Source organism: Anastrepha obliqua, chromosome 2 (assembly GCF_027943255.1).
Source record: "Anastrepha obliqua isolate idAnaObli1 chromosome 2, idAnaObli1_1.0, whole genome shotgun sequence".
Taxonomy (NCBI): domain Eukaryota; kingdom Metazoa; phylum Arthropoda; class Insecta; order Diptera; family Tephritidae; genus Anastrepha; species Anastrepha obliqua.
In genome coordinates this window covers 73,364,166-73,389,637 of record NC_072893.1, presented here as the reverse complement: position 1 = coordinate 73,389,637, position 25,472 = coordinate 73,364,166, and the positions used below count along the sequence as shown (strand labels likewise).

At 35.3% G+C, this 25,472-nt stretch overlaps 1 protein-coding gene across 3 annotated transcripts; it reads left to right on the top strand.

Moving 5' to 3' along the window:
- The first annotated feature begins 1,154 nt into the window (after positions 1–1,154).
- On the top strand, positions 1,155–21,542 carry LOC129239452 (uncharacterized). Of its 3 annotated transcripts, none has more exons than XM_054874948.1 (3): positions 1,155–1,229; positions 19,237–21,039; positions 21,184–21,542. In XM_054874948.1, exons 2-3 carry the CDS (start codon positions 19,572–19,574, stop codon positions 21,246–21,248), a joined length of 1,533 nt encoding a protein of 510 aa, XP_054730923.1. In that variant the 5' UTR covers positions 1,155–1,229; positions 19,237–19,571; the 3' UTR covers positions 21,249–21,542. The 3 variants fall into 3 exon arrangements, with proteins under 3 accessions (XP_054730923.1, XP_054730922.1, XP_054730921.1); XM_054874947.1 differs by having other exon boundaries at positions 1,172–1,424; XM_054874946.1 differs by having other exon boundaries at positions 1,172–1,445.
- Positions 21,543–25,472: the final 3,930 nt, after the last annotated feature.

Here is a 25,472-nt window from a genome sequence, read left to right as displayed (position 1 = left end):
TTATTATTTTATTTGAGTATACTAGTAAAAAAAAAGTTACAGACATAAAACTTAAAATCTTTAATACATGAAGTTTACTAAGTTTCGCTCCTTTTTCCTAAGGCTGAGACACCTCAAAACATTATCCTAAGAAGGCGATATTTTATTCTTTATTAACTCTTAAAAAGGCAGCATTTCAAGTCAGGGTACAACAAGTAAGTACTACACAAATTTCATACTACCTTAAAGTACACGCTAATGCAAAATAAGTTTTAATATAATAATCCTTTTAAAAGCTTTGAAATTAATTAACAAATTTTCGTTACTTAACTGGTTAAGTTTGTTGTTTATTAATTTGTATAAATTTGTACTGAAAAGTACTGATTTTGATGCATCGAAAAATCTCGATGTACTTATTCCTTTAGAAAAATATGGCAACCCCATTACTAGCAAATAAATATTTTATTTATTTTTCTTTTCAACATTTCTATTAAGACTTCTTTGTTTCAGCCGATATAAAAAAATATGATGTGCTGGAAAATACTAAATACATCAACGATGATCAGTTCGCCAAAGATATCCAGCGTTCAGCATAAAATCTCTTGCGCTTTTCTCTTTGCTGTTGTACTGTGTAATGAATCAGAATATGCTGCCGAGTAAATCGTTGAACAAAGCCAAAATATGTGTCTACCCATAGCACATTTGCTATATGCCGCCCTCAAGGTTGAACCTGAGCACGGCCGATTAGAACCGCGAGGCTATCAAAACAGCTGAACTGAGTTGCCAAATTAAAGTTAAACAAAAAATCAAAATAGTTTTCAGGAGTCAGCAACCGTATGTATGTATATATGTACATACCTATGTGAATAATAGGCGCGGTAATGAGAAATAGAGAAATTATGCGAGCGCGAGTGAGTTGTGATATTGACGAAAAGGTGCTGAGTAATCGAAAGTGTTCGCAAAATTTTGGGAAATCGAGAAAGCATTTGTGAGATGCTGAGAACAACAGTGCGTTTGACTTAAGCAAGTATATGTGCGGGAGTGCCCACATACATACATACATACAGAAGTACGTAGATTTATTAGATTTTCTGTTTGTTTTCTGCGAATGGAAAATTGGCAGGAAAATCGCTCATATCAGCCGATTTTACAAACACTCACGACAGTGTGAAATTCTCCGCTGTGCGCAGCTGTTCGGGTGTGTGGAGCGAAAAATTGCGGAAATTCGATTACTGAATTGTTACATACGTGTATGTAGTGCACTTATATACATACATACGTACATAGGTACATCTAGGATTGTCGCTTTGACGTTTGCAATAACGACGTGCGGAGACAAGTGTTTCGTTATTCGATTTGTTTTGTGATATCGGACAGCGCTGCCAGCCTGTTGCTTGTGCTGCTGCTGCCTGTTGCTGTGCTAATAAACAATAGATATTTTTGGTGTAGGTGCAAATCCTATGTGTGTACGTAACTAATATTCATGCACATACATACCTATGTATGTACGTATATGCATATATTCGACCAGAATTTTTTCTTTTAACTGTGGACCTGCAAAGAAATTCTACCTAGCTGTATAATCTAAAAAATCTGACGATTGTATTTTTAAAAATACTGCAAATAGTATTAATAAAATTATATATATATTAAAAGAAATACAAAGAAAAACAAGAAAATTCAAAAAAAGTGTTTTATGCAGTCACAAAAAAGACCCAAAATCAAAGCTAAATCATCAACTTGAAATGTGAAAAACAATAAATTTGAATGAAAAATTTTGACTTCAGTGACGAAGATGCGCGAAAACAACAAAAACAAAATTTTCATATATTTTATATGTAAACTCTAATGTACAAGAGAGTATATTTGCGTACGTACAGTGGTGATCAAAAATTACAGGCATTGCCCGAAACTGATATAAAAGTATAGAAAAAATGAATGATGTGCAACGAATATTACTTTGAAATGAAAACCTATATAGACAAAGATGCTGAGCAGAGGATTTCATCTATTCAAATGCATTGAATCAAATTCAAAATAACCAAATGCATTAAAGTAAATGGGTAGCTGAAATATTTGTCATATAACGACAGCCGCCGTCCGGGATAGGGTTTATGCGAGACTACCATTCAGTAGATCTGAGTTTAAAAGCCACTTTATTTTATAGCCCGTTTTATTTTACTATGACAAAATGAAAATTTCAAGTAGCCCAAAATTTCTTAACTTTCCTTTAAAGAACATTTTTGTTTTTCTTTTCTCCTTTTCTCCATATAACGATCGCGCGAAATTTTTTTATGCGGAGAACATGTGTAACCTCGTCAAGGAAAAAATGATAAAAAATCATGAAAAATGTTGAGGGACTTTAGGCTGGCGCTTTGTTGTACCAAAATTTAAGGGGCTATAAAACTGCGTTTGAAACCTTTTATTAATATTATTTTTTCGTTTGTTATAAAATAAACCATATTTTTATGAAACTTTTTATTAATATAATTTTTTATTTTGTTATAAAATAAAACATATTTTTATGAAAAATAATCGAATTTAAAAAAATGAATAACTAAATAGTCGAAATTTGTCAATATGTGGTACCTCTATAATAATTTCAGCGAGTTTATGGGCCAGAATCCACTCAAAAGTGTCGAAAATTGAGCAAAATCGAATTCTTTTATTGGTTAATTGATTTGTATATATAAATAAATAGGCAATTATATATAAATAAAGGTACATTAGACCGAAGCTGCAAGTGAATTGATTATATTTTTCATTGATATTCAAACCTTGAAGCTCGTAAGGGATCCGCCTTTTTGCTTTTCAAATTATCATTTTTTTTTTCAAAACATTTTTTTAATAATTTTTTTAAACTTTTTTTTTAATTATAAAAGTAATTGTATGCTTTTTATCAATTTTTTTTCTGCAGAAGGATTTTAAGTTTTAATGTCAAACTTATAATTCTTAAAATTTCTCGGTAGGGATGTTCTACCAAATATGCAATAATCTCTTTCACCACGATACTGGAATGATTTTGGGGCGATTTTGTTCCTTGAAGTACACATTATAAGAAATTTATGCTACTATATGCAACTTGTTAGGTTCACATCCACAATTTTGTCTTAAAAGTGTATATTTAGTCAGTGGTAATTAACAACCTGAAGCTACTTTAGTATATCTTGTAATGCATGCAGTTCGTCTACAACAAAAGAAGTTTTCAGAATCTACTAAATGAGGTTGTACTATTTTTGAATCCTCTTTGTTTTGGTAAATATTTTTAAAATTTTTTATATTATTCTAATTTGTACTTTTTCAAATTTTATGAATTTTTTTTTTATTCCTTAAAGTTTTTTTAAATTATTTTTTTTTTATTCTAATTTGTACTTTTTCAAATTTTATGAATTTTTTTTATTTCTTACAGTTTTTTTAAATTATTATTTTTTGAGCATTTTTCATATGCAGTTCGCCTACAGTAAATGTGGAGCTGACAATACTCTCATTGGCGCATTTTTTGTATTATTTTTAATAAATAAAAATTGATTTTATTTTTAATTCTTATAAAATTTTTATTACTATTTAATTTTTTCGATTTAAAATTTTTATTTTTTTTTATGTCTTTAAATAAAAAAAATATTTTGATATATTGGTGGGCATTTCATATTTCATTGTCCATGTCGGTAGGCTCAAAATAATTTGATTAATTTTATTTGAGCTTCCATGAACCACCATATGAGCGTAGGCACAAACCATTTACGGAGTTTAATATAAAGCAGATGATTACTTTTGCCAGTTTCTCGCCATCCGCTTTTTTGAATTTTTGGAAACTTACATCAGGTTCGCAATTAGTGACCGCTAAAACCATTCTTAGCGAAGTTTGATAGTTCAGCGGTTGCCCCTCAACAGCCAATGGCATTGAACAGCACTGCACAATTGTTCACTAAAGCACTCGATTGAGGAGCGTATAACAGAAAAAGTGCGCTTTGATAACAGCATTGATAATAGCTTTGATAACTTTAGTGAGAGTAAACATTTCTTGGCAGCCGATATGCCTTAAAATAAGTGTCCAATTCGTTGCTTAATGAAAAATACGTTCTTTCAATAATATTACTGCAAATTATTATTAATGCTGCATTCTTTCTGAAGAAATAATAAAATAATGAAGAAATAATATTTCGAAAATATTTGGCAAAATTCTGTTTTTTTTTCAGAAGCCGAAGTGCAGTTATTCTCTAGCTATAATGAACTCACTGGCGTATATTAGTGAATATGCCAGTAATAAATGCTAAATTATTTCTTCACAAAAGTTCGACCACACAAATCTTAATTGATTATCACTTTTTCATCACATCTTCGACGCTGGCTGTGACTGAAACTTTCTTGGTATTTACATACGAGATATGTACGGCTAACACTGTTAACATAACATTTTCTGTTAAATCACCAGAGTTGAGACAATTCCGTTCGAAAGGCGGGTGTACGAGCTTCGAAACAACGACAACTGTCTGGAAATTTTTGATTTTTAGTTCGCGGCTTATATTTTAAGGCTCGTGAGAAATAAGTTTACATGACAAGTTTTTTCTTAGCTAAAATTAACTGGCGTTTTGCCATCGCCATCCAATGTGCTAGACAAACATTTCTCGAACTTAAAACTATTTTTAATAAATCAAATCCATTGCTTTTTCCTTGATAAATGACACTTCATTCTGTCTTATACAAAAAAAAAAAAAAAAAAAAAATTGCATATTCCTATTTTTCACATTTTTCTTTCAGTATAAAGTAATATTGTACCATCAACTTTGGCGCCCACTGTATGAATAAGTATGCACTCAATTGTTTGCTTGTAGATATGAAAGAGAAAAAAATAAAAATTTTATAAAAAATCTGCAAACCTCACAATTTTAAGCAAATTTTGAAGAGCTTTTCACCGCGTTTGCCATAAAATTTCGACTTTCTTCTGTCTCCACATCCTACTTTGCCCCCATTTGTTAAGTGTGATCTGAACACTTAAGCATTCGAATATTTAATGAAGAATGCCCTTAACTGCGTGCAAGTGCGTGTATGTTTGTATGTAAATAAATTACAAAATAAACAAATCGCGAAAGCAAAAATATTTACCTGTTGCTATGAATGCAATAGAGGCTGCTTAAAACAAAACTTATTACTTGTTCGAATAACAATGCAAAATAATAATAAAACATAAAATAAACGACCTTAAAATAAAAGCAATAGCAACAACAACAACTCGACCGACTTACATGTGCACATCAATAGTGCAATCGTGCGAGCAATAGTTCATTTGATTGGCGTTGAAATTTGTCACAAACGTTGCACAGTGGGTCAGTAATAGTGGAAAATGAGGGCATGTTGTAGCTGGTTAATTTGATATCATTACATGCAAGCCTTAGAAAGTACACAAAAAGTTTATGGTAAAACACAGGCAAGAGATTTAATAATTTTTTAACATCTCTAATATGAAGCTCAAAAATATATAAGAATAAAATATTTATGTATGTTAAGTTGTTGGTGGAAATAGGTTATTATCTAATAGAAGACCCAAGCTAATGTATACCAGAAAATATTGATTCTATACCTGAAAGGGATAAGACTTAGGAATTGTGTAATATATGGCAAATTTAGTTAATAATTTATTTGACTTACCTAACAACATATAAAATATATATAATATATCAAATAAAGTTTTCAAAAACCTGATATATGTCTTATAGCACATTCAACCTAATCGAACTCATTTGAAAGGACATGGCTCAGAATATCTTCTTCTTAATGGAGCATCTTTTAGTCTCGCTTCGTATTAAAGGCAAACAACTTTTTTTTTATTCCTTGGTATCTCTTGTCAAATTAACAGTACATAGTTTGTACATGAAATTATTTATATAGTTATATGAAGAAATACCGCTCTTAATCAGAGCATAGGGCGGAAAAAAACTCATACCAACGTGAGTGATCTTGTGCATTTTTTCGAATTTCATGCCAGGAACATCTTAATTGGTATTCCGCGTGTGTTGGTCGCATCCAAGTTGTTCGTGGTCGTCCTCTTCTTCTGGAGCCTTGTGGATTCCATTCTAGGGCCATCTTTGCGATGCCATTGTCTTCATTGCGTAAGGTGTGCCCAATCCAACGCCATTTCCTTTCTTTGATATCAGCTGCGATGGGCTTGCACATTGAAATATTTAAAAGATTTTCCCTGGTGATAACTCTTGGCCAAAATATGCGGTGGATAATGCGTAGACATCTATTGATAAATGTTTGTAGGCTATTGCAAATGGTATCTGTGACTTTCAGTGTTTCGCATGCATAAAGTAAGACTGGTTTGATGCTTCGATTCATCCTGTGGAAAGCGTGGCGAGCTTTGTTTATGCGGGAATTTACATCAGCTTCCGCTCCACCATTTTTTCACACTGCCAAGGCAGCAGAAGTTTTCGATGTCCTCAATTGTAACCAGCGTGCCACCCACTTCAAGCATCAGCGCGTCCTGGTTTGGAGTTTCGATACGTATAAGTTTCGATTTTTTGAAATTGACTCGCAATCCAACTTGGCTTGCATATCGTATTAAGGCAGTAAGTTTAGCTTGTGCTTCAGAAAATTTGTGTGTCAAAAAGCATATATCATCTGCATATTCCAGATCGCAGAGCTTCTGATATGGGCGCCAATGAATGCCCGATGGAATATCGATATTTGTTTTTCTTATAATGTCATCAAGTACAGTGATAAACAGCAGCGGCGACAACACACAACCTTGACGCACACCATTGTGAATACTGAACAACTCGCTCTTTTTGCCTTTGAAGAGTACACTGCACACAGCTCCCTCATAAAGTTCTTGAATGATGGTGACGATTTTTTCCGGTACTCCATTAGTCCTCAAGGAAGATCAAATTGCGCGCCTGTTCAAGGTGTCAAAAGCGCGCTCAAAATCGACAAAGAGTAGGTACAGTGGCGACCGCCATTCTGCTGACTGCTCTATAATTATACGCAGCGTGTTAATACGAGTATGATCTACGCACGATCTTTTGGGGCGAAAACCATTCTGTTCGGTGCGCAATATGTTTTTGAGAACTGGGGCGATTCTCTCAAGAATGACAAATGCCAAGATCTTTATTACGGCATTATGGAGTTAGATAAGATAAGATAAGAGTTTATTAAGTAGAAAACGTTACAAAATTTATGTTATCGCACAATTTACAGAATATGATATAAATCTTAATTCTACATCATTATATTTGTATATTTATCACAGGTTTGGTTTTTTGGAGTTATGCCACGCCAATTGGCACAGCGACTTAAATCGCCCTTCTTCGGAATTGATATTATTATGCCCTCTTTTCAGTCGATCGGGATGGTGTTTGTTGACCAGATTTGAAGTAAGAGGGGACTGAGTAGTGGGGTTATTTCATCGGTATACCATCCGAGCCAGCAGCTTTGTTGTGTTGTGGATTGCGGTTTTAATTTCCGTGCTAGATGGGGGCTCAGTCGAGATATCCCTGTTGGTATTCCGTCGTCTATTGCTGGGGACGGCGTCTGCTTCTTCAACGCTTTCGCGAGTTTCATAGGGCTAAGTTTCATAGAGGCTAAGTTTTTAAGACTCACTCGTAGTGATATTCGCTCGCTTGCATTTCAACTCCGTAATCAAAGAAAGGGATGGAGAGATTGGTTGCATGGCTTTCTTAAAAGGCGGTGTTTTTATTCCACCATTCTTATTTTTTCCCCACTTTTAATGAAACATGCTCCTCCTGGTTCCGATTCTGTTTGTCACATATCTGAATGGATACAAATCCCAATATTTTCCATGTGCTAATTTTAGATGGTCCCTCCAGTCATATGAGAAATATTGAAGTTTTGGATAAGGCTCGCGAAATTATTTTATGCCGGTCTCCGCATTGTTCGCACAAAAGGCACCCTTAGATATAGCCTTTATGGGTCCTCTTAAGACCTAGTACAATGAAGATATAAGTCGGCATATGCGAGAACAAGACTGAAAAGTGGCACAATTCGATGTCAAAGAACCTTTGGCTAAAGCTTACCTTAAAGTCCAAACGGTCCGGATAGTATTAACTGAGTTCAACTGCACTGGAATTTATCCTAGCAATATTTCTTGTAAATCTTGTATGTCTTGTAAATCAATATTAAATATGCACAGTGTCTCAATAAAGAACTCGGACACCCAAGTGATATGGCTTTAAATAAAAAAATTTATATTGCAAGTGTAAGAGAAATTCCAAAATTTCAACTGAAAAAAATGCCTTTCTATAAAAAAAAAACACTTCAACTTGGTATAAAAATCTCGAAATTTTTTTTTTTATCTATTTTGTTAGTTCAAATAGAAGAGAATTTAATACTGAAGGAAACAAGCTATGATTCATTTCAAAAGGTTCATTAGTTTTTTTTCATTCATGTACGCCAATCCAAAGAAATCATAAAAATGAAAAGTCGAGAAAAGAAGATAAAGTTTGTACTATAATATAGCTGTCCGGTCACAGCGTAACTACCTAACGCTCGCCTACCTTTGGCTTTGTATCTACGGAAATATTGAGAATTAGGCTCTGTAACTTTGTGTGAATATTCTGAAATATATTAGGAATCGCTTAAAACTAAAAAAAAATGATTTTTTTGACCTTATAAACCAGGCTCCCCCCTTAATAGCATCTTCTTGGTTTTTCTTATTTCTAATAACAAACTTTTTCAGTCGGTTTTCTAAATGAGTCCACAGATGTTTAATTACATTGATGTTTGGAGATTGTGGAGGTGTTTCAAGTACTTTAGGGTAGTTGTACATAAGCCATAGACGGACATCAAGTGTTTTGTGCTTGGGATTGTTGTCTTAAAGATACTGGAAATTGCCCAATTCCAAACTTTTCAACACTTTTGAGTAAATTTTCTTTCATAATTGTTAGATATTGTTTGTGGTCCATATTGCGCTTATGAGGCACAAACTTCCAGTACCCACCAGACCCACTCTCATGTAAGTTTTTTTCCAGCAACTCTGTATTAGGTCTTCTCCACCCATATGTTTGTCCATCTGACATAAGGGGTTATATACCTTGTGAGCCTGAAAAAATGGACGATTTTCATAATTTTTTTTAAATATGTTTTAGAACTTTTATTCAAATGAGGCATATATCATACTGAAGGGTAACTCTCGAAGAATACATTTTGGTGTTTTTTTTTTTAAAAATGTTATTTTTTATTGTTGATATCGCTCCTCCCCCGAAACGCCGGTTTTTAGAAGAGGGCTGCGGTGATCACGGTAGCGCATGAGCAGCTCAACTGAAATCAAAAAAAATTAAATGATTATTGTAGAAAAATGTGTTTTAGTGAATCTAAACGGTTTATTCACCCAAAAAAAAATTTCTCGACATGAAAACCGCTTCGCACCAAAAGAACCGATATTTGAGGGGTTCAAAAATTAAAAAAAATTAATTCCAGCGAACTATGCAAATATTTATAAAAAGTGAACCGTTCAGATTCACGAGGTTCTAATTAAAAACAAAGTTTATGCAAATCGGTCAAATAGTTTTGAGTAAATAATGATCACTGCGACGGTAATTTTCAAAAAACACGACTTCGAGATAATCGCGTCTGAAGTTTTGCGCGCACTTCATTTCCAAGAAAAGTCGCCCGCTTTCACGGTCTGTAACTTTCGTTCTAGTGCTCCGATCTTTATGATTTTTTTGAATTTATATTTTTAAGACGATCTACTTTTAGAATATGTCATAAAACAATTCCGATTTTTTAGTCCAACACAAGGTATATAACCCCTTAAATATGTTGAACTTGTTTTCATCTGCAAATAAAAAGTGCTCGAAATCCTTATCCCCATGACGCTTTGGAAATTGTATTCTCTTGTGTCTGTTGATCTTGTTGATGAAAGATTTGTTTTTCGTGCAACTGTTCCATTATAATTATTCTTTCGCAACACTATGTGTATACTTTTTGCAGTTAATATTAAGATGTTGGGCGGCTTCTGTTGCGAGCTTAGGCGCGTTTAAATTAATTGAGCTGTGTCCGTGCTGTCTATTAATATTTATAATTTGGACTTTTATTCAACAAAACACGACTGAAATTTTATTTAATTTCATTACGTTTGGTTCTTTCTGTGCCCTGTTCTACCGACAGCAAATTAGTTGTGAGACTACCCGTTTTAAAGTGCCAAACAATCGTAATAGGTAATGTCAGATGTGCAACTTCTTTATTGACATCAATTTTGCATGATAAATTTTTTATAACAAGTAGGTAGTAGATTTGTAAATTATTGTTACTATTTTTAAAATCCTATTTGAATACCCAATAGAAAAATATAGAAATGAAAATATTTAACTTGCATTTATTACTAAAATTTTGAATTTGAAGCTTCAAGTTATGTAGGTCAGAGTTCTTTATTGAGCCACTGAATCGAATTTTTATATTCTTGCTATATTTTGTTTTGTGTAATCTTTGTGATTTCTACTATAAAACTACTACTACTACTACTAAATATCTTTTTGTTGTAAATGCCATCAAATTTGTCTTATTAATTTAAATATTTATAACATACTCTTATAGCAAAGGTTATGAGTAATGTGGTATAGTATATCACATATATAGGTTTATCTTAAACAAATTAAAATAATTGTAAAAAAAAAGTATACCTGTATGACAATTAATTCAACGCAATGATAAACAGTAATGCAATTTAAGTTTGTCTATTTTTTTTTTTTTTTTTTTTTTTTTTGTAGTTTACGCAGTCATTAAAAGGATAAATTAGCGCCAGTAGTTTTCAACCAAAACAATTTGTTGACAAATGAGTAAACACAAATTTTAATAACCACTTGTGTGTGTCCCATGCACAAACACATTTTAACACTCTCAACCCACTGTATGCCCCACTAGCGTTGGCGTCGGCGTCGATTGAAAATATATTCGAGAACGGCGCACGCATTCTATAAATAAACGCAAAGTAATGCGGGACGTTATGCGGGTGAAGGCAAATAATTGTGGCGAAGAACGCTTCAGTGTGCTTTTAGATAAAATATACAAGTATGTACGGATATGTAAAATTATATGAAAATGTGAATACGCCCGGCGGTCGTAAACAGAGAACTCACAACACACACATTTGTATGTATGTATGCACGTACGGAGATGTTAATGGAGTTGGTGTAGTTGTGGTTGTTATCGCTGTTATACTTTAAGTGCTATATAAACATTCAAATCATTCGCTCTCTGTCAACGCAGAGCACCTGAAAGTATCAATGCGAGGCAATAAAGTGCAAAAAAGTGCAGAATGAAAACTAAAAAATAAAAAAAGAATAATCAAATAACAAAATACACAGCCCACATGTAAGAAAAACCAATATAAATAGCTAATAAAGTATGAAAACAAAATTAACAAGTGCAAAAATAAAAAATAAAAAAATAAAATTAAAAAAAGTCATGCATGAGGTGTACGCTTTCAAAATTCCGCATATAAATATTTTCTGATGATATACAAGTGTTTGTATACTTACTAGGCATGTTTGTTTTTTCTGTCCCGAAAACTCCGGGATTGTGTAAAAGGCTCCCAAGATTTTTGGGATTTGTAATTTCTTACAAAGCATTGAAATGGTGCTAGAGCAACTTTATAGCAAATATGGATATATTTGAACGCCTTCCCTCTTGCTTCCTTTCTGATATAGGTAAAAAGCAATATACTGGGTTGATTCGTTGTAAAGTGGTCCGAGCAATGTTCAACTGCTGAGAACGGCGATTTTGGGATGTCCTTGGCGAGGTCTCAACACTGGCCCGTACAAGAGCAATATTCTCATCCGATCGCCTTGGTCGGTTTTGATTTGGCCTCTTTGGATTAGAAAGAGCATCACCAGTCGAAAAACTTTCGTACAAACGTTTAATGGTGTTCTTAGAAGGCGCACTTTTCACATTATTTAATTTTTTATACGCACGTTGATTTTTCACAATTGACTTCTTTTGTTGAATGTAAATTTCATATTTTGAAAAATCAGTATTGGAACATATATTTTTTTGCCATAGCAACTTTGAAAGCAACACTGCTATCATTTTTGAAGTAACGAGACAGCGCGGCGTATCAATTTTCAAAACCACTTCACATTAACTGACAGTTTGGGTCACAAGTTTTTCCAACGTGCGCATGAAAATGGGTAGAAGGATTGGCGAAATTGCCATCCTTGAAAAAAAAAAAAAATTAGTTGGAGCTTGAGTTCTAATGGAAAATCAATTGCAGAAATAGGAAAAATTGTTGATATTACTGTGAGAAGTGTAAAATGATTTAAAGTTAAACAAAAATGTGGGAAACCGTAAGAGATCCAGCTGACTAAGAGAGTTGACGGAAAAACAAGAGCCCCACTTAATAAAAATGGTAGAAAAATCATCAAAGACTTCTTCATTTGAAATCGCAGCCGAACTTAAGAAAGTTTCTGGCATGGAGGTGACCCCCAGGGCAGTGCAAAATTCTTTGAGAAGTGCTGGATACAGCGCAAGAATCTGATGTCTGATGAAAGCTGTAGAAAATTTAAAGGTTGTCAAAAAAGTCTTGCGGTATTTCCGCAAGCTTGTCTTTGCAAGCGCGTAGTTCTAGTTGTATTCGTCGCATCGGTTCACGCTAGAGCTTTTTGGAAAGCTCTTTTCACGTGCTAATACGTGTTTGATTAATTGTTGTTTGCTTTTAGTCGTTCGTGAGTTATAGCATCGCAAACATGGAGCAAAATAAAGAGAAAATATATATCAAAGTGGTGGTCGTATTCTAGTATGGCGAAAACCAAATACGGAGTTGGAAGAAAAAAGATGATGGCACGAGTGAAGAACGGCAAAGGTGCGGTTCTGGTATAAGGATGTATAGTGGCATCCCGCTTGGGGGAACTTGTTTCCATAGATTGAGTTTTCAACAAGATGATGAACTTAAATATTTTGGAGCATAATTTCAAACGCAGCGCTGAAAAGTTAGGTCTGTCCTCGAAATATTACTTTCAACAGGGCAATGTTCCGAAAAATACCGCTCACATTGCTGGGGAATGGATCTTGTGCAATACTCCGCATGCTCTAAGTACTCCCCTATAGTCCCCAGACATGAACCAATCGATCATTTATCGGATGTGCTGTAAAAACGTATAGGAAACCATCATATTTCAAACAAATAACAACTGAAAGCAATAATAAAGGAAGAATGGTTGAAAATTGTACCGAATGTTACCCAAAAACTGGTTTCCTCAATGTCAGAGAGGATACATGAAATTATAATAAGAAAAGGACTATCAACACTCACTAAATATTACCGAAACAAGTATTCGGTGCGCAACTAAGTTCCCGCTGATTGTCAATAGATGCCGCCAGCAGTGTGTGCTAGTCGATTCTAACATAACCTAAACATCATAAACCAAGCTTAGACATATGGTAAACAAACTTCTACGACACATTAGTGATTTGTTTTGGTATCATATACTTTTGGTTTTGTGAAAATGTCTGATTTTGTGCCGAATAATCGTCGTTTGCGGGAAATGTTGATTTTCCTCTTTCATTCGAAAAAAACGGCGGCTGAAGCCCATCGAGCGCTACAAAAAGTTTATGGAGAGTCTGCTTTAAGTGAAGCAACGTGCCGAGATTGCTTCCTTTGCTTCAAAGACGGTGATATTAATGTTGACGACCGTCCGCGTGAAGGAGGGTCAAAAACCTTCCAAGACACTGAATTGGAGGCATTGTTCGTGTCAAACGCAAGAAGAGCTTGCTTCAGTAGGAGTTACCCGATATATCGGAAGCAGAACGCTTTAGTTTTAGATACGGAAGACTGTGATTTCGAATGATTTGTTTGGTACATATAACTTTTTATATTATATTCAAGTGAATTTAATAATTCTGTAACTTCTCTCTCATTTCAGAAGTACAGTTAATGTTATTGTATAATGTATATGTATGTATGTATATGTATAAATATTTGGATAATAAAATTATTTCACCACTTTTGCCTATCATATGCAAATTTTTCATTTTATGAAACCAAATTTTTACTATAGGTCCAAGGGAGGTATCGTCGATGCGTATTACGAGAATAACGTATTTACCAATTTTCGTTAAGATATCGCAATTTTTGGAGCTGAAATTCAAACATTTTTACTATAGGTCCAAGGGAGGTACCCCTACGGAACGACCGATTTCATCCATTCTTGGAATTTTTCTTAACTAAGTCATATATAACCTGTATGCGAAATTTCAATGGCCTAGTACCACTCGTTCTAATTTATGCCAAAAAATTTGAATTTCAGACCATAGTGCGCTGTTTAAATTGCATTTGCTTTTGTGAAAAGTGACAGTATGTAGAATTTAAAAAACGTGTTCAAATTGAAATTCAGCAAAAATTGCAAGACTCTACCTAAAAAATAGGTTTGTTTAAAATATGGTAAACCTTGCTTTGCTTTAATGGAGGAGTGGAATTAATAAAAATAATGGAAATAAGCAAAACTCAAATAAGCGAGAGAAGGTGGTTTTCATCGCTTCAATCACTACCACTATGCAAGAAATTTCTTCCAAATATAGCTCTCTTTTTATATATTTATTGAAAGAGAAACAATTATAAATAACTAGCTGGCCCGGCGAACTTTGTTCCGCCCTAGAGGCAATAAAAAAGCAGATTTTTGGTTTTATTAAGTTCATTTTTTTATTATGGTATTTATTTATTTATTTATTTAATTCAATTAATAGTCTAAAAATACAGTATTTCTTACAGACTATGAAAACAGATTAATGCTAAATTAATTAATCAAAGTAAAATTAAACTTATAATTAACTAGCTTCAATTGTAATGAGTAAAAGAAAAAGATAAAATTTCTTATAACTTACAGAGGAGGATTATTCATTTTGGTAAGTCAAGAAATACAAAGTTTCTTACAGACTACATAGAACTAAGAGTATTTATATAGAAGTAGTTAACAAAATTAAAGCTTAGGAAACTAAATTAACAAAATATATTAGGTAATTATTTAGAATTCTTACAAAGGAAGAAATTTTTTAATTGGGTATTAAATACATGTTGGAAAAGTCTAGATCCAAAGGGAGGCGAGATAGTTAATGTCAGACAGCGTTCTAACAAGACGTGCTTTGGAACTAAATAATGTCCTCCTAACGCCAACATGACACGGCGAAAGTTCCTGCAAGGAACATTAAAATGTAGCAGTCAATTAGTCCATTAACGAGATCGAAAATAAAAGAAACTGCCTGAAACGTACCTCTGTCACTTAATGGACAGAGATGGGGTCTGAGAAATTGAGTGAATGTAGCGCGAAACGCACAAAAATTTTTTGAACCCTCTCCACTCGATTTATATGAACTGCATGATAAGGTCTCCAAATAAAAGAGGCATAATCTAATTTGGACCGCACAAACGCAGAGTATAAAATCTTAAGAGTATATGGATCAGTGAAGTGCGATGAGTGACGTCTAACAAAGGCGAGCATAGCAAGAGAATTGGAAACGGCATAATTTAGGTGCGTGATAAAATTAAGCTTTGAATCAAAGAAAACCCCTAAATCTTTTATCACATCAGACGAAGCAAGATATCTATAATTGATATGATAAGAGGTGTTGAGGGGGTTTTGAAGCTTAGAAAATGTGATTTTATGACATTTTTCAATATTAAGAAATAGACGATTTATAAGGCACCAGGAAAATAAATTATTCATTAGGGCGGCTGAATCACTAAAATTTCTTATTTCAGCGTACACTTTAAGATCATCAGCATAGAGAACGAAAATTAGCAAAGGGAAAACACGAATAAATATCATTAATAAACAAAACAAATAACAAAGGTCCTAAAATACTACCCTGAGGTACACCAGAGGTGGCAGTGTAGTGTTTCGAAGAAACACCATCGATAACTACAGTGCAGCATCTTTTTATTAAATAGGACCGAATCCAATCAAGGAAAGTAGAATGAAAACTGAGACAAGCCAATTTAGTTACTAAAATCGTATGGGAGATTTTATCAAAGGCTCTAGAAAAATTCGTGTATATCGCGTCAGTTTGGAAACCATTCTGGAAGCCAGCGTGGCAATCATCAGAAAAAACGGATAAGTTAGATAAGGTAGATCTTGCAGCTACAAAACCATGCTGACGTGGGCTAATTAGACGTTTAACACTAAAATATAACTCGTCTTTAACAACGCATTCAAAGAGTTTAGATACAGCAGATAATTTGGAGATTGGTCTGTAATTTACAATATCACTTTTATTACCGCTTTTGAAGATAGGAGTGACTGAAGTTAGCTTCCAATCATCGATAAATATTCCTTCGGCCAAGGATTTGTTAAAAATTAGTTAAAGAGGTTGAACCAAAGAGCGACAATTTTTAAACAAAGTTAGAGAAAGCCCGTCTACATCCGAATGGGCCGAGTTTTTAATCTTTAACAATCCCTCAATGATATCATCATCTGATAGAACAAGCGAACCAAAGTCAACTGAAGAAGACACTTTCCCCACGAAATTATGGCGAATGGCTGCCAAATGTTCTTCCTGAATATCTTTATCAGACACGAAGTTAGATGAAAAGAAATCAGCAAATAAATTCGCTGCATCGCTGACAGAGCAGGCAGTTACGCCCCTATAAAAAACAGAATTAGGAATAGAAGAGGCCTTTTTAATCGATTTAATATATCGCCAAAAATTCTTCGGATTACTTTTTATATTAAGCTCAAATTTGTGAATGAATTCCTTATACAAAGACTTATTTAAAGAACGAAACTTTTTCCTCTTTATTTCTCAAATTTTTATGATGTTTAAGTTCTTTCGTGCACCAGGGAGTCTTATAATTTACACTCTTAAAAATTGGAACATGTTGAGAGCATATATCAAGGACTAAAGTTTTAAATATCTTAAAGCACTCAGCAACTTCAATATTACCTAGAGATACTTCCCAATCAATTTCACGTAAGGCATTATCGAGAGTTTGGAAATCACAATTGGCAAAGTTAAAGGAAGGATGAGCACTATCGGGCCTGGATTCAAAAAATTCTAAAAATTCCAAGTCTAGCTTTAAAGGAATATGGTGAACGCTGGTCGGCGATATAGAAGAAAAAGGCTGCGATAGAACAGAACTAATGTTGTCACTTATAAAAATCAAATCTAATATTAGTCAAGTATTTCAATAAAGCTTTAATAGATTGCACTCTTCAGTTAAGCACGTTGTGATACACGACATTTTTTGTTTTATTATCAGGTGCAAGAACAAACAACGCCGATGGTTTTCCGACCCATGAACATGCCACATATAATTGACCGTGTGAGAAACATTGATATTCTAGATTCAGACCACAAACTTTCAAGGATTGGCCTTGTGATTTGTTAATGGTCATGGCGAATGCAAGACGGATCGAAAATTGAAGTCTTTTAAACTAAAACGGAAGATCGGTTGGGATCATCGGGATCCTCGGAATGAAAACTTCTTCACCTTCGAATTTCCCTTTGAGTATTGTCGCGTAAATCACATTGTTCATCAATTTATTTACCACCAAACGCGTACCGTTGCAAAGTTTTGGTGGGCTTATGTTTCGAAGCATGATTACTACAGACCCAAATTTTAGGCGTAAACTATGCGGTGATAAGCCAGGTACATCCAAGGAGTTTAAAAATTCAATTGGATAGTTGGTGGCTTCATCTTCATTTGTTACACAGTCAATTGATTTGAATGAATGCATTGTTCCAATGATACCATTTTGAATTACGTAGTTTACATCTACATCTAAATCTACATTTTTATTCTCAGCCGCTAAAATTGCTCGCTCACACAACCATTCATTATTTTTGTAGTTATTAATGATGTTTGGGAATACTTTATTGATAAGTTCGTCTTTCGATGAGACAAAGTTACAGAAATTCTGAGGAAATGAAATGAATCCACTTGATTCGTCGACAGGTACTCGACCATTACCAATAGTCAGTAATTGCTCAGTGAAATCTTCAGTAGATGTATCATTAAGTAATGCAACTCTCATGTTTATTGTCAGCTGAAGTTTCTTCACATAGCGCCATAGATTCGATGATTTGAGGCAAACGTTTATTTCGTCAGCAGCTGTTGATCTTGGAATTACTGGCAGTGTTTGGTGGAATAATGGCAATATCACTCTTCCACTAAGGCAGCACAATCCGGGCGTTTCATTGGCCCAATGCAAACGCTAGGATGCAAGCAGTAATCAGTGTTACAATCATATCAAAACGCTGCTCGATTCAAATCAGCACTTGATAATTCTCTTTTCGTGCGTCGAAAATGATCTACTTGTTGATCTCTGTTATTCGCTCGACGACTTCGCATAGCCAACCGCGCCGTTTCACGGGCTACCTCGCTTTGCTCTTGTGAATGAGAAGCACGAAGTCGAGCCATACTAACGCAGCGCTCTTCACGGGCAATTCCTTGTGCTTCTTCAGTCGTTTCATTCGCAATGTTTCGTATCCTTCTTGCATTACGACTTTGTCGGGAAAGATTCGATCGGCTTGGTCGCGGCATTGATAATGATGATTCAAAGAGAATACAAATTACTGTGATTATGTATTATATTTCTGACAAAATTTATATTATCAAATTTTCTACTTAACCATAGACAAAATTACGTTTAGCTGTCATTTGCGTTTTGTTATTCCATATCAGATGCGTTTATACTACATTTTATAGCGACTTCACGGAATGCGTTCGAATGGGATAAAAAGTAGCCTATGTCCGTCTCCTGGTTCTAAGCTACCTCTCCACTAATTTACAGCCAAATCGGTTCAGCCGTTCTCGAGTTATAAATAGTATAACTAACATGACTTTCTTTTGTATATATAGATTGCTACACTTAAATCTAAAACATTGGCTGCCAAGTCCGCCAGTTAGATTTTTTTTTAACAAAAGTTGCTGTCAAATGTTCATGTAAATTAAAATGAGATTGAGAAGAAAATTTCACGGCTGTGGACAGAGCCCAATCATTTCAAAATAATTAATAACTAAATGCCGGAACTAGTCTCGGAAGTTCGGGATTATCGTAACGAGATCCCGAATATACCATGATCATAAAATACGAAAAAATTGGCATCCCTAATATGCACATACTCACGTACTTCATATATCAATTGTTTGTGCTAATTTTTTTGTTTTTTGCTTTTGGTATTTGGCACACAGCCAGCGGCTAAATGATGATCTTCATCTTCAGCTTTATCTGCAAAAGTATATTTAAATAAAAAACAATTTTATATTTTCATATGTACGCAATCATTTTTCATGTTGGCGGTGTTGCTGCTTAGTGTTGAGGCAGCTGATGCAGCAACGGATGAGTACGCGCTAGGGCAGCTGTCGCTTGAGGAAGTATCGCTGAATACAATGAATGTTGTAAAAATTAACAAAGCGACAAATATGTATAAATAAAAATAAATACATATATATCTTTATAAATATAAATCAAAACAACAGGTGTGTACGTGTGTGCGCGCTGAATGCCGAAAAAACAATCTGAATAAGCGAATAATATGTGCCATTTGTTGAGTGAAAACGACGAGCAGCTGAAAAATTGCAATTTTCATCGCCTACTCACCGCGTACTGCTAATCACTCATACGCCCCGTACACATTACCAGGGCATAATGTCAGATTTGTGTATGGATATGCATCGGCAGCGCACGGCTGCAACATTGGCAAATGCAAAACAAAATAATATTAAAATTAACAATAACATCAACGATTATGGCTATGATATTTATAGCAACAACAAAAACAGTTTTAGTAGCTGTCGAACACCTGAAACGCTCTACTCAACACAAAGTCCAACAACAACTGACGATATGCCTGCCTTCGACACTAGCGGCACAGCTGACGTTGACATCAATAACGAGCTCGCAAATGTGCTGAGCTTACAGCTGCGCAAACCAAAGCACTGGCGTTGGGAGCTGAGCACTTCACGCTCGTCTGCGAACATCGCGCTGCCACGCATTCTGCTGTACGATCACAAAGGTCAGCTATTGGTGGATGCGGATAGTCAATTGGAGCAATGTTACAGTGGGCCAAAAGTGGAGTCATCACGAAAAGTGACGCGTCGAAAATCAACGCAGCTCATGACAGACGACGTTCAGCCCCGTACACGTAAGCGTGCCAGCAAGGCAGCCACCTCTAATTTGGCGCATACCATAAGACAAGCTTTGAATCGTCAATTTAGTGGGCTACAAATACAAGAGGCCACACCCTCACCTGTACCTTCGAACAACTGTAGCACCGCAACAACTACCACTACACCCACAACCGAAAAGTCTACTGCGCTATCTTCAGCTATTGACTTTTACACCAATGAGCTGCCCGATTACAAGTTACAGCGACGCGCCAATTCGCTCAAGGGTGTACGTTTTAAAGTCAACGATGAATCGGAAATAAACAATGATATTGCCACCATGAAGGACACACATAACTCGTTCAATCTAGCCAACTTGCCAACGCCACCATCTACTATCACCACCTCCACCACCAATACGCCCACCAATTCGTCATCGTCCGGACCGCGTGAAAAGCGTCGCTATCGACGTTCGCATAGCTCAGGCCGTTCGCCTGCAACTTCCGAATCGATATTGGAACGTTTCAGTTTCAACAAGGGACGCTTTTCTTCACCTGAATATGCCGAAGAACATGAAGTGTACCATGCGCCGCGCTATTTTCTACGCACCAGCAAAGCTGGTACTTTGATAGTGCAAGAGGAGAGTTTCAGCCGTTATCGTCGACGGCGTCGGCCACGTAACTCGTCCACTGAGAATATACAAAGTTCGAAAAGTTCGCTAAAGTCAGATAGCGGGATGAAGCGTCAACAGAAAGCGCTCACTGTAAATGGTGTCGCTGAAGAGCGACCGAGTGGTAGCCTGTGCAATGTTAGTGAGCAACAAGCGCAGGTGCTGCGTAGAAAGGTGTTCCCTGTGCGTCGCTATCTTAGCGATGGAAATATGCTGCTACAACAGCAATGCTCTAGCTCAGATGAAGAGCACGAGCAAGAGAAAGAGCGCGAGAAAGACGATGCGAGAGCGCAGCTGAGACCACGGAAAATCGCCAACCACAGAAAGCAGAGCAAAAGAGGTGAGAGTGTGCGTTGTCTAGTTTAATGTAAATACTTTCATTTGTAAATAATTAAGTTTTATTAGCATTAAAAATTTGTATTTGTTTATCCAATGGAAATCATTATTTTTAATGCTTTGCATGCTTATATAATCTTCTTTTCAGAATTGATTATGATAGATTCAGAGAATGGTGTGCGGCCTGGCGCTGTTACCCCGGAGTCAAGGTGATGGGCATTGCTTGCGCAGGGACAGTTGAGTTCATCTACCTCAACACTAGATATTTAGATACATATGCACTGAATTACAAAAACAAAAAAAAAAATATGTTTGTATTTATGATTGTGTGATTTTTTATTTATTTAAGCTAACGAAAGTGGAGAACAGAAAAATCATATGTATGTATGTTTGTGCATATTTAAAATAATTTGTTAGCTTTGAACGTTAATTGTGATTACTTGTGAAACTTACTTGTAGGATTAATTCGCTATTGGAAAAATAAATCAAAAAATTTCTGAATTTAAAGGCAATGCTATTACACGGTAGGCAGGAAGCATCGATAGGTTGCACAAAAATGTCGACAAAAACTGCAAGCTGGGTTGTATTTGTTGATGATTATAGGTGCAAAATCCGTTGGAATTGAAATCCTACCTGCTCCTTTTCAAAAGTTATCCATATTTTTACATTTCATGTTGGGACAATTTGGAATCAATATCAAAAGTATAATCTCGTTTGAATTTGCATTATGCAAGAGAATAATAAAGAATCTTACGTAAGTTTTTAGCCGATTTTAATCGTTTCCAAGGTACACCATGTGGAGGTAACTTACTTTGTACCTTTTTTTCTATTTTTTTATGTTTTTTTCAGTTTTTTTGTTTTTTTTCAGATTTTTTGTTTTTTTAGATTTTTTTAATTTTTTTTATTTTTAGATATTAAGATGTGTTACTATTTCTGTATATATTATTTAGAATTTGTAAACTTAAGTTTGTAAATTTAAACATGCTGTGATGAAAATGTATCGACAGCTTTCTTTAAGCGACTTATAAAAGATGGTTCATCTAGCAAATTTATTTTAAATCTATTCCAATATTTATTGAACTCGCTATGAACTGACTCTCCAGCCTGGACCATAAACCTAAGCCATCATTATTCAAGAATATGATTGCTTCCTCCAAATGCTCCAGGATAATATGAATTTTTAGTGTTTGAGAAATTTCAGTACTTTTTAAGGTTTCACGGAGTTCTTTTAAATTTTTGTTAAAGTCAGTAAGATCAGCTTTTTTGGCAGCAAAGCACTTTTCAACAATTTTATTCATAGCTTTAAATGCAGCAATTTAAGGCTGTAAACGAAATGGTCCTGCAAGCTCGTAAATTTCAGGATCTTGCAATTTATCGGCCTCTTTAAGTAATTTTCGACATTGATTGCCTTCAAACATATCTCCTTGATAGCTCTTATGAGATATACCTAATATATTCGGCCACAATAACGCTCTATATTTTTCAATTTCCTCAATTTTAACTATACCGTCCCAGAAAAGATGGTTGACAAACCCTTGTAATAGGTGTAGTTCAGGAGGAATGCACTTCTGAAGTACGTACAAGTTATCATCTTCAGCAGTGCCGTATTCAATGAATAAAGGGTGATTTACTGTACTGCGACATTCTTTAGACTTTTTTTTGTCATTACCCAAGCTCTTGAATTTAAAGTGAATTTAAATGCTTGTAGGTCTTTAAATCAAGATTTTTGTCATCACTGCTTATATAATTTTCCTCAATCATTTTATTATAACTTTTTAATTCATTTAATGTGACGAAGCAATAACGGCAAGGGTAGAAAGCCGTTGCAGTTTGCTGCCCATTGACCAATAGAACGAGCTTTAAATCTCCAACAAATTTAAATGGTATCTCATTGAGTTTCGTCAATTGAACCAAAATTTTAAAATTATCATAGGTCTCTTTAATCCGAGGTACTATGCCTAATAAAAGCAATTTAAATACACTAGTCAACTTACGTTTATTTGCCATACTTTAGAGTAAGTTGAAACATTTTTACTTTTATCCAAGTCATTTTCTTTCAAGTCGTCTTCTGGAATTGATATTGAAAGAGAAACCTTGAAGAAATCTTGTCCTCCATCTGCCATTACTTTTATTTTTGATTGTTCAATATGTTCAATGTTTCGATTTTCAAAGACAAAGTCTACGAGTTCTGATGCAGTAGCATACACAACTGGTCTCTGTTTAATACCATCTTGGGATGTTTCGAATTCGTAGAAACCTTCTTTATAAATGTGTTCCAGGATATTAGATTTTTCATACAAATGTTGATTGTAATTCTTGGGAACTGAGTTTCTACATAACTACGAATGAAGTTAGCCAATTTTTTCATATCTTTTGTATACGATCCAGTATTAGCTTGGAAATTGTCTAATCTTTCGGCAGAAAATCTTAATTCTTTTTTTTTTTATTAACAGTTACCCGAACCTTCGATCCCAGAGTATTTAACACGAGCTCATCTTTATCTTCGTTGGATATTTTTTTTTTTCAACTATTTTTTTTTTCCGACTATTCAGCTGACTATTCATTATTAATTAATCTTCTCATATAAGAATTTCTAAAACTAGAAAATACATTTGCCAGAAAACACTAATATTAATAGTTTAAACTGTACTTTTTTATTGCGGGAAGCACTCGACTGCCCTCTGCCACCTAGCGGCATTTATCGTAACTATTATATATAATATAGCTACATAATATTGATATACGTATTATATACCATGTATTGAGTATACAACACTTTTACATATCTATTTAGAAAATAACTTTTGATATTGAATCCAAATTGTCCCAACATGAAATATAAAAATATGAATAACTTTTGAAAAGGAGCAGGTAGGATTTCAATTCCAACGGATTTTGCACCTATAATCATCAACAAATACAACCCAGCTTGCAGTTTTTGTCGACATTTTTGTGCAACCTATCGATGCTTCCTGCCTACCGTGATTAGTTGAACTGTTACTCTTTAAGAGACTTTGTAAATGAAACTAGAATAAATCTTGATTGAAAATTACTCAGAATTAAAGTGAAATAAATGTTAGTGATTTATGCATTGTTAGTTTATTCAATCAATTCTGGAATAATAATGCAGCATTTTGAGCAAAACTTTTTTTTTGTTTTTTGTCGGGACAACTAGTAAGTGCAGCACTCAAACGCAATTAAGTCCATTTAACTACAATTTGATCCCTTTTAATTTCTTTAAAATCTACCTGATCTCGGAAGAAAGCGGAGTAGATCTTGTGGTGCCAAGGAGCCAAGATGGTCGCTTCTTAACACATTAGTGCCAAAGACCTCAAACCTGATTCGAGGGAAGGCGGTGCAGACGCACAGAAAGTGGTCCGCCGTCTCATGCTCCTCTCCACATGCTGGGCAGAGTGCACTGTCTGAGATGCCCACCCTTTCCATGTGCTTCGCCCACAAAAAGTGGCCTGTCATCAACCCGTCATCCAACCAGCTGTCTGCATTCTGCATCAGTTTAGTCATCTGCAGCCTCTCTCAGCCGGCCAAGCTCGCTTGTGGGTTGTAGTAACCCATTTGCTAACCGTGGCTTTGATGGCTGTAGAAGGGAGTGGCAAAACGGGTTCTGGACCAAAGAAGTTGGCCTCAGAGCCCATCTTAGCTAAGGAGTCAGAGCTCTCGTCACCCGCGATATCCACGTGTCCCGGGTCCCGGGTCCCATGTCAGTATCAGGCTATTATGTCTAACGACATAGTTCAGCCTGGATTTACAGGACTTCACTACCCCTGCTGTGGTTGGAGGGCTATCTAAGGCCATAAACGCAGCTTGGCTGTCGCTGCAGACACATATAGATCTGCCTCTCCATCGTTTTTCCACAACAAAGTTCATCGCTTCTTGAACTGCATACACCTCCGCTTGAAACACAGATGCAAGAGCAAAGTGCAATTTTGTCCTGCCGGATTCCACGTAGCCCCCAGAGCCGGAGCCGTGCTCGGTCCTGGAGTCATCCGTGAAAATGCAGACACAGTGTTTGCCGGGCTCATTTTCAGAGTTTGACATCACAACAGAGCCTCTGGCAGTACTACACTATATCTCTTTTCAAGTACGACTCTTGGTGGTATGAAGTCAAGGGGCATGGAGAGAATCGTTGGATCGAAGTTCGTGCTTTCTCTGTTTTCTAATGCCGGATAGGAGCCGGGCCAGTTCCCATTGTGTTTAAGCCTGCTTTCCATAATTTTTATTGTAATCTCCGGAAGAGTCCAGAAGAAATTATCTGTTGAAGAATAAAATCAGAACTCGTAATTATGGAAAACAAAAAAATTCGATATGCACTTGGTTAAAGGTATTTTTCTCGGAGTATCACTGGTAATATTTTTTTCCTTTGAACTTTCGGCACAGCGTAGCACTTCGAAGTCAAAAACCCCTTTTCGCTAAAAAAAC

What these genes read in the sequence shown, in the direction of transcription:
- LOC129239452 (XM_054874948.1), top strand. Translation starts at nt 19,572, where the DNA reads ATGTCAGATTTGTGTATGGATATGCATCGGCAGCGCACGGCTGCAACA. An exon ending in CAGAAAGCAGAGCAAAAGAG is followed by an intron (nt 21,040 to 21,183) that starts GTGAGAGTGTGC and finishes TCTTCTTTTCAG; the next exon opens with AATTGATTATGATAGATTCA.